The sequence below is a fragment of the Colletotrichum lupini genome, chromosome 7, assembly GCF_023278565.1.
Source record: "Colletotrichum lupini chromosome 7, complete sequence".
Lineage (NCBI taxonomy): Eukaryota > Fungi > Ascomycota > Sordariomycetes > Glomerellales > Glomerellaceae > Colletotrichum > Colletotrichum lupini.
The window spans coordinates 4,650,925-4,661,303 of NC_064680.1; the positions used below are offsets into that span (position 1 = coordinate 4,650,925).

At 52.2% G+C, this 10,379-nt stretch overlaps 1 protein-coding gene across 1 annotated transcript; it reads right to left on the reverse strand.

Annotated features, from left to right (window-relative positions):
• Positions 1 to 1,260: 1,260 nt before the first annotated feature.
• Positions 1,261 to 3,045, reverse strand: CLUP02_14439 (major facilitator superfamily transporter; the record flags this gene model as incomplete). The annotated part of the gene is made up of 6 exons (XM_049293367.1): positions 1,261 to 1,520; positions 1,580 to 1,749; positions 1,807 to 2,015; positions 2,079 to 2,254; positions 2,324 to 2,508; positions 2,570 to 3,045. 6 exons carry the CDS (start codon positions 3,043 to 3,045, stop codon positions 1,261 to 1,263), a joined length of 1,476 nt encoding a protein of 491 aa, XP_049150513.1.
• Positions 3,046 to 10,379: the final 7,334 nt, after the last annotated feature.

Below are 10,379 nucleotides of genomic sequence, written 5' to 3' on the forward strand. Positions count from 1 at the left end.
AACAATGTTTCTTCATCTGGCCCTATCACTGTATCCATCTATCATGTATCCATCTATTATTTACGAGCTCCATCACATATTCACTCTATCCTCCAGTTGAAGTATCCTTGTAACGTGCGTGAGTCCCGCCTCCCCCGCCCCTCCCCTGTCAAAAAGATCGTAAAAACGTGGTGGATAACCTATCAGTACACCAGGTCTAGCAGAACGCCCGTGCAGGGCTGCCTAGGAACCTGAGGAACCTGGGGAACCGTTGAGAGAATGGAACGAAGTATCTCGAGTGCCTCAATATCTTCGGTCTTAGAACGCCACGAGGACGGCTTTTGACTCTCAAGTAAGTTCATTTGAGACCTGGAGGCCTCGCCCTCTCCACGAGTCTCCAACCCCCCACGATCGGAGAAGCGGAAGGGCAGCGGTTCGTCCCACGATCCAGCTTGTCAAACTCACATTTGCATGACGTGCTTCAATCGGCAAGTTCCAAGTTCCTGTAGTATAGCACCAGCACCGGTATTAGTACTATGTACCTTGGACCCATCACACGGGGCCAGACGAGCTGTCAAACATCAAGTTTGCCCGATCTCGCAGACAATCACAGATCCGGTGCCCCAAACGCAAACATACCCCTTGCCACCCTGTTCTCTTTTGACTAAATCTTGGCATCAATATCCCCTCATCTAGTCGACCTCCTTACCCCAGGTTTTCTCCAAGTTTTCCCCCGACCTCCCCAAGTCTCGGGGCAAAGGATGTAAAGGACAAGGGTATTGGCAGACTCCGCCCCCTTCTTGGGGACCAGAGCCAAGGCGGTACCAGAAGCGGGAAGAGGGGAAATTGTCCTTCGGATAGAGGCAGATTTGAAAGCAATTCTGGGGTCTTGAGTGTCATCCGGCTTTTTGGAGAGACAACTTGTAAGTGATTACTCATGAAGACGCAGGCTCATCAAATTCGTGACTTAACTCCCATTGAGCACTGATCATAGCACCATTCTTCGGTCAGCTTCATGTTTCTGACAACTCAATCAGAACTGTATTCGCATGTCACGTTTGCAAAGATATGGAATCACAGTGAATGATCTTGACGTAGATGTGCCTCTATTTTGTTACCCAGCTCTAAGGGGACCTCGAATAAGCCGTATCTATCCCCTTGAAAGCTCCCATTCTTTCTCTATAGCATATGCATCATCCGCGTATGTACTGCATTATACAGACAAGAACACAATATACTGTGCTAAAAACATTGCATTGAAATCAACAGACTCATGACCCCTCAAACCGTGTAGCGGAAGAAGGTGGCGTTGTCACCCTTGTGACGCTCGGCAGCCTTCTCCTCAGCAGTGTATTGGGAAGGATCCTTGTACTCGCGGTCTCGGCGGGCGTTCTCGCGACGGAGGTAGATCGTCATGAAGGTGGAGAGAAGCATCGACATGGTCAACGTCGACAAGAGTGTGCCGTGGCCGGGGTAGTAGTGAGGCTTGTCCTTGGCCTGGTACAGGAAGCCAGCGATAGCACCACCAAGGTTACCGAAGCCTATGTCCTGTTAGTAATCTTCACTTTGTTGACAAAGGTGAGTAGCAATTGAGACTGACCGACGTGCATGGCAATACCAACACCTCTCTTCACAGAGCCTCCGATGTTGTTGCCGTTCCAAGCGACACCCTGGGGAACGTTGGGGTAGATACCGGAGGCAGCGAAGAAGCAGCCAGCATACTTCACTCCGTTGCTCTGGGAGGAAAGCAGCATAATGAAGCCGGTCATTCTGTGACAACAGTGTTAGTTTGCAGTATTTTGTTGGGACGTGAGACGATACACATACGCGATGAGGCAGAAGAAGATCATGTAAATGCCACGCTGCTTGTGGCGATCGGCCAACCAACCACCACTGATACAGCACACGCAGGCCACGATATACGGGGGAACGGTCATCAGCTGGGCCGTCTCGTTGGTGTAGCCGAGGCCACTGACGATGGTGGGGAGGAAGAGAGAGTAGGAGTAGAGGGGGGTGTAAATTCCGATGGTGATGAGCTAGAGATATTTGTCAGTACGTCTGCGCGTGTGAAACAGAATTGTCCGGGTACTGCAACTGACCATGTGAACCCAGATCTTCCAGTCCTTCATGGCATCCTTGAAGTAAACCATGCTGAACTCATCAGCAAGAGCGGAGCGGTCCTGCTCAAGACGGCGAGTAACCTCCTCCTTCTCGGCGACAGTGAGGAACTTGGCAGTGGCAGGATAGTCGTTCATGACGAAGAAGGCGGCGATGGCTGTTCAGACAGGAATTCATTAGTATCGAGCTACTGGTTTTACATGAAGCCATGGGAATCGCAACTTACCAACAGCGAGAGTGAGGATGCCCTCAAGGATGAAAATCCAGGCCCAGCCGGGTCTGCCTCCAATGCCCCTCATCTCAACAATGCCTCTGGCGAGAAGACCGCCGAAGGCACCAGCCGCTGTAGCGGCAGAGAAAAAGATGGCCATGCGAAGACCGCACTCGTGACGTCGGTACCACATGGTAATGCTGGAAATAGAGAGGTTAGATGCCCGGGCAAACCAGTTCGCCTGAGGAGGGTAATACTCACTAGTAGGTAATACCGGGGAAAAGACCACCTTCAGCAAGACCAAGAGCCATGCGAGCAGCCAAGAGCCCGGCATAGTTGTGGACGAGACCCATGAGGGTACAGCAAATACCCCAGGCGACCATAATGCAGGGAATCCAGATAGAAGGGCGGAAGCGCTTCATGGCCAAATTGGAGGGAATCTCGGCAGCGACATACCAAGGGAAGAAGACTGAGAGGGCGACGTTGTAGTCGAGGCCCTGCATTCCCAGGTCCTTCTCGAGGCCAGCGAGACGAGCATTGCCAATGTTAGTGCGGTCCAGGAAGGACAGCAGGTACAGCAGGGCAAGGAAAGGAATCAATGTCCAGTCGATCTTGCGCAGCAGTCTCTTGGTAGCAGCCTGGTCGAAGCCAGCCCTATCGGGGTCGCTGGCGTATTCAACCTCGATTGAGGGGTCGACAGCGACACCGTTCTTGATATCCTTCTCGGAGGTCGACATGTTGGCGGTTGGCGTTCAAGTCGGAGAAGGGGTAGCAGTCGGAAGAGCGAAAGTCAATGGGACGGATGAGACTCCGGTCGAAGAGTGACTTTATAGAGTCAATTCCCTGGAAACTACCTTGCGGTATTGAGAGGAATGAGGCGAGATGGCTCGGATTGGTGGTATTGAGCGAGGTCCTGGGCAGCTGACGGCCGAAAAGTTGATGAATGTCTCGGATGAGAGTGAGATCTATGGGTGAGACTCTCAGTAAGACCTTTGTCGGAAGCTGATTCCGGTAGCGATGCAACCTCGGAGGAAACGAGAATAGAGCAGAAGCCGTGTAACTCAAAGTAAGCAGCCAAATATGCAAATCGCACGTGGCGTTGGCGGGAGGGAGAAGCTATCTGAGGCTGAAGCTCAAGATGGTTCCACGGTGTTTGTGCTGTGAGACTCTAGGTTCGTCACGGCAACTTTGTTCATCACACCAAACGGAGTGGGATGGCGAGAAGGATCAGTTTCGGAGACGGGAGCTGAATTCAGGGCAAGAGCAACCAGTCGCAGGTGCAGGTGCAGTGCTTCTCTCTTCGTGCGAGGGGCAGCAAGTGCAAGAGCAAGAGCAAGAGAAAGAGAAGCAGGAGCCAAGCATAAACAAAAAGCAAGAAAGCAAGAAGGAGCTGGCGAGAATCTCGGGAGCGACTCATCTCTTTAAATCAATCTCACCAACACGGGACCTTGCCCATCCCCTTCCCGTTCCATTGAGAAAAGTCAAGACTTTACCCCAATGTGCTTACCTTGGCTTAGCTGGGGAGGTACTGCAACTGGGTAATCGAATCCAAACCCCAGAGATTTAGGGTCTTGGCAACGAGCGGGTGTGATATCCATGGCGTTTCTGTGTTGTGGAAAAAGAGAGAGCGAGCAGCCCAAAGTACACGAGTACCTCAGATAGAGAAAGATACCTAGATACCTACCTTACCCTTCGCGGCAGGGGTGGTCTCGGTCTGTCAAACCCTGGTGCTGGGGTACATCAAGGTACCTGGCCTGCGCCCTCGAACGTCCAGTCCAACGGGAGGCCGCACGACTCGAGATGGAAGTACAGGTAGGTACCGTACCTCCGAACGTATCTTTCGAGGCTCGCGCACCCATCTCCTTGGATGCAGAAGTAAAGAAAGCATCGCTGCCGTCGCAGTTGCAACTCTGCCGCCTCTAAGGATCCGGATCCTGCCAGCTTGTCCCGTTTTGGATCTGTCCGCCACTACATTCCATCTGCACTTCCATCCGACATCTTTCTCGCGTTGGTGCAGACGATGCAAATGAGACAGATGCGAAATCAAGCCGAGGCACCCCTACCTCTACTCTTACTTAGAAGCGAAGCAATCTACCTATCCAAATTTCAGATACTCACACACACTTTACGGATGAAGACACTCACTTTATCAACTTTCTCCTTTTACTCATCCTTGTTCGTCTGCCTTCTTTCATCCCACATCCCACCATCCTCCCACTCCCGGGGGAGGGACCAACCCGGGGCACTTGCCTCCTCCGCATCCAATCTCTCCCCCGCATGCCAATTTCAGTCTCCCCGCCTGTCCTCAACTTCGTGACTTTTCTTCCCCCTGCGGTTGCGTCTTTGCCAAGAAGGCTAAGCTGGGGACCCCAACCTCAGCCACCAAACGTAGCTAAAGTAGCGACTCCGGGTGAGTGGATATCAGCCTTAGGTGTGTCTCTCCTCTTGCTCGTGAGTCTTTCTCTGCGGATGAGCCGTCTAGACCACATAACACCAACGCTGCCGTGTATGTACCAAAGTGCTTTGCAGACAGTAGTGGAACCAAAGCCAATGCACATTACTCCATAGTCCGTACCCGTGCCGCCGTTGACAAATTACTACTCTGTGTTGGTAGACGCCCATCAACGAACCCCCGCCTACATTCGCCCGCGAGTGCGTACTGTGTATGTAGCACGGCTTGTGCATACATGTCAGGGCCCATGGTCGACATCCGTACCGTTCTAGCCATGTCGCGGACGTATCAAGCAATGCTCAAATTGTGTCCATTGTCCTGGGTCATTCCGGCTCCTACCTAGTCGGGGTGCATCACTGCCAGCCGGGCCGTCGTCCCCGTGCGATGTCGTTATAGATAGTCTCCCATTGAGCTTGACCTCCGAGTGGGAAATAGGAAGACGCTTCCGAACCGTCAGCGCAAGAGATTCCACAGGCCAAATTGCGGTCATAACGCAATAAAGATGCGGGCTTCCGAATACAATTCTCGTCAGCCAACGCCAGAGTGACACAGTAAGCTGCTGACGTGTTCCTGGTAGTGCTCTCCTCTCCTTATGTTACTCTAGCTCTCTTGTTGCTCGCCATATCCATTCGCTGTTCGTTCCGCTTATATGTCAGAGTACGATCAGAGGATTTTGTATGCTGAATCCCGAAGCAGAAACTGCCAATACTCCCTTTGCCGTGGTACGGGCGTGGCATACGACAGCCAAGAAGACAATTGCCAAGCTGCCATGTGCCTTTCCGCAAAGACGGACAGAGTTCCCTCTCATCCTTCAAGCCACAAAGACTACGATTGAGTGACACAAGCCGTCAGGTGGGAGACAATGGACGATGTTCGTAGCTCGATGAAGGGTTACATAGTGACAAATTCTCGGATTTACTTGCAGCCACGTGTACGGGAGGGCTAAGAGAAACATTAGCGCCGGTCGAATGGAATATTCCCTTCATCGGTGGCTTCAGAAGGGAGAGATTGGGGAAGAAGTGATGGAGGGGAAGCAGAGGCTTGGAAGCAAGTTCAAGAGTGTGGTCTAGGGAGAAGGGAGGTGAGGAAAGCCACCGCCAAGGTTTAGTATTCTCGATGGTCAAAAGTGGTGGTGAGTGAGTGAGTTGGAGGCGCACCCATGCCTTACCGCGTACAGAGTAGGGCAGAACAGAGGAGTGTTGGTACATACTCACTGACCCAATGATAGCTCTGGCTTGTTTGCGGGAGGTTGAAGGATAAGGTACGGAGTAAGGTCAGGTAGTCCAAGTTGGAAGCTAGCAGCTGGATGAGATGGATGAGATGGATGTGGGAGGTCAAGGTTCGGGCTGACAAGGACCCCCGGGCATTCTAGCTGATATGGGAAGCAAAGCCGGAGGTTGATTGAGCTTCCGACAGCTTGGCACACGCTAGCTGCTCCGCCACGCAATTGGGTCATGACCGGGCATCCAATCAACTGACACGCGTATCTTCCCCGCTGACTCCGACGAGCAGGCACTTGTTTTGACGAGAATACGGGGTAAAGAACGGGGACTTTGGGGAAACCACGGTACTCCGTAAGAGACCGTAAGCCACTATCTACGTTACGGGGCCTGCCTTTTCTTTTCCACCCTCTTCCAGCCGAACACCTTAGCAAGAGATACAAGTGGCGGCAACGGAGCAGAGCGTTCGGCGAAGCAAGAGACGAGACAAGGGCAATGAGATAAGGCGAGGGGGGGGGGGGTTGCGGCTGGGACTAAAGCAGCCAGAAAAGGTCGGTTGGCTGATAGGAATCTAGATTGCCGCCTCAATGCACAGTAAGCTCACACAGACTAGCCAACAGCACTAGCATTCCGTCCCGTCAATACGATACCTCAGAAGAAGTCTAAAGTTGGAGAAGAGGCTGGAAGGACTCCCTCGGTCCTAGTGGCCAACCTAAGTTGGTTGCGATACCTTAACTTACCAAACCTGCTCACCCGGTGGTTCGCGCTAGGCTCCAAGCAAGCAGTGAGAGAGGAGAAGGCTCACATGACTCACCTTGCTGCAAGATAGGCAAGAGTTACCTCGAGAAAAGGACCTTCCGCGAGCGAGGGAACAATAGCCCAGAGTACAGAAAGAGTGAGGTGAGGTTGGTGGTAGGTGGGTGGGTGAGAAGTGGGCACGGCCTTTGGCCAATGTCAGTGCAGCTGGCACCCAAGGTACTACATACTTCGTAGTTGCTGAGGAGAGTGGAGGTTACCCCATGATTTGACAGCGTGTCCCGCCCCGCCAGATTAGGTTTAAGTTTAGGCACGTTGGGTCTCTGGGTTCCACTTATCTCTCAAGTTGTTGAATCTGGCCGCCTGCAAAAACGGGCAAAGCTCACATCTGGTGTACAGTACCTCAAGGAGCTCACGCCCAATGGACCGGGACTGGTGGAGCCAGCGTGACAGGCGGGGCCGGGTTCATCCAGTCACCTTCCCTGAGATTACCCTTTACCCCAAGATTGATACGGAGTAAGGTAGGGACCTTCCATCTCGACTCTCAAGTCCCTTCCTCGACTAACAGATGAAGTGTACGTACTCTCCATGAAGGCGGTCGAGGCAGGAACGTTCCGACCAACGGGTGGCAGGCACCTGTACTGGTACTTGAGCACCATGTCTACCTACCTACCTTACCTTAGGTAGGACCACAACATCAGCCTTGGTCTCGCTGGCATCCTCTTCTTCCATGACAGTGACACACTCGCTTTGCTTTTTTCTTTGAATGCTATTTTGTCTGAATCCTTCCAGCCTTCAACCTTCAGCTACAGTCGGCCCCCAACCTCTAATTTCCAACCGCATTGCCCTCCACATCCGATCCCGCATCCTTCTCATCCATTTCCATCAAATATACTACACACCACACCCTTCTTCACTTTCCGGCTCGCCTAATCACCCTTGAATAAACCTCAACGGTTCCAATATATCACGAAGCCAGATCTTTTCCAGATCCTAAAACCATTCCCGCCTTGCCTATCTACTCAGAGAGACCACTGCACTTGATTGGCGGGTGACACCTTTTCATTCGTCCATTCATGCACCAAAATTTGGATGCTGTGTGTACCTAACTTCGTCTCATAGACCCCGTGGCAGAATATTGACAGGCTCAGGATCTTGCCGGCCGCCTGGTTGCTGACGAAGCTGAGATCGAGTTCCATGAATGCAACGCTGACGGATGACAAGGACTCTTCTCGTCTCCTCCTGCATCCGATGCAGCCAAGCAGAGTCGACGACGCCCACATGCATATCTGTACCCTGGTCACTTCCGGGGCTAGGGCGCGCGTCGTCTCGTCGACAGACGTGGTATTACCAAAGAGGACGACGGAATTATCTCACTCAAGCGAGGAACCTCGCCGCCGCAACTACCATGGCCCAGACTCAACACATGGAATCCTTCTTGGCGCTTCTTGGCGCCAACAAACGTTCTCCCTGCCCTGGACTTCGCCATACCCCCCTTCCCTTTCGGCCCAGCCCTGGGTTTGAAATCCCGCACCGCCTGTGAACCATTTCTGATCTCTTCCTGAATTTCTGAATGAGGGACTTGAACCATTCTGCGCGGCCCGTGTCATGGCCGTCTCTGGGAAAGCTCCAAACCTTTGAAGGAAAAGGTTCTTGTACCAATGTTCTGGTCTTTATCCAGCATGCTACGCTTCGCCAGTTTGAGAGTCTTATGGCGATGCCTACTACTGGCTACTAGCAGTCGGCTAGGCCAGTGTAGAAAGTACCGCCCGCGCACGCAACGACGAGAGCATAAACCATTCAATTTTACGAAACAACCTGTCATTAGCCTGACCGGCATGGGAATGTCGGCCAAGGGACCCTAAGTCTTGGCCCATACCCGCAGACCGACTGCTACTTTGTCCCAACAGCTCGTCAACCTCGGACTTTTGACTCATCTGCGGTCGTGCCAGGGGAATGCCCTCTCCTCAGAGACTTTAACATTTGCGCTCTAGTGTAGTTCATCGGTCGGACGGAAGGCTGTCTGGGCGCCAAGATAGTCCCCCAGAACCGCTTCTAGTACCGGCAGCAAACAGCCAAGATCGGTGTGGAGGTGAGGACTAAGGATTGATCGCCATCACTTGACGATTCTTGATTCATCGATGGATGCTGTGCGCCACCAGGATTGGTTTGGTGACTAGGCGTCGGCTTGTCGAGGACGCCGAGCGCCCCGTGGCTTGCATTCAGGCTGGTGAGATAAACATTGGCAAGTTCGTGGGCCTTGGTTCAAGCGAGGGCGGCTATTTACAGTGATACCAGTCGAGGAAGGGCTTTCTGCCCCCCGCATATCATCAGCGAAAGAGCAAGATATCCTGCTTCAAGGTTGCTGCAGATCCTCTCGGCGCTCTCCGTGGCTTCCGGACCAGTATATCGGAACGGAAATGGATCCTTCTTCTCGATCTAGAGACACCTTTTTGAAGGCACTCTCAGACAACATCTTGGGTATGAGAAAGCCCGACATTGGCAATAATTATAGCATTCGGTTTTTGGCCCAGCACGTCCATGACCCTTTTCTACTACCCCTAGCCACCTTGGGACAGACTCCTGTAGCTGGTGGACCGATAGTCATGCAGAACTGCGGAGGACTGAAAGAAGCAGTATTGAGCATCGGCCGTAAAGTAGACGAAGAGTTCTGTAGTGATGAATTACACGGCGGCCTTGTTGGTCTAGACTCTGATCTATGAGGGAAACGAGATTGAACCCCCGGTCCAGAACTCCCATTTCATGACCCTTGCCATCTGGCTCGCTGAGACTATGACTTCTTTTCAACCTACCTGAAACCCGCTCAATCTTCCCAAAACATTGCAAACGCCCCCTGTTTTTTTCAAGGGGATTTCTATAAACTTTTTCTTACGTTGTCCCAATTGACCTCGGCTCAGCTTACCGTCCGAGCAGAGTGGAAGTTTTCATGACTTCTAATTAGACCGAGGCTTTCTCTAACAAATCCTGGTCTCCCGTTACGGAGGACTGTGAGTATTTGAGGACCTCTGGTCCTATTTCATGAATATGATTCCCTAATATCGATCTGAAGCTGTTGGGACCGGATGAATACCCGCCACCACCAGCGGCTAAAGCCTCGGATGAGGATTTCCCAACCTGAAGGACTGAAGGACAGCCTCGGGCGAAACGATTGCGGCTGCAACACGTACGCAAGGTCGCATCTCATAAACGTGCATTTGGAGCAGCTGAAAAATGCTACGACAAGGGTTGAGTATTGAGTTCGGGTACAATGTCCGCTGCCCTTTCCATTGCCAGCGTGCGATTGACGAGAGCCAATTATAGTTTGAGAACCTCGGGCTTCTGCTTTGCAAAGGAGCTCGGGGAAACTTCCTATAATGGCACTTGATGTGGCGACTCGCAGGACATTGTGGTTCTTTCACAGGACTGACAAAGTCTCTTCGAGTTTGCGTGGTTCGAGACGACTCTTATAGAAGCAGGCTAACAAGCCTGGCTTGGTCAGTCCATGTAAGTAGAGATTTGGTCGTTTCTATGTTTATCCTAGCAGTCAGAGAAGCCGATTGCCTCATCTGTTCCCTTGAAGTTTTGATCTTACAAGACCCCGGGCAAGCAATAGCAGTGAAAGAAAGCCTCTAGGGTACGCGAG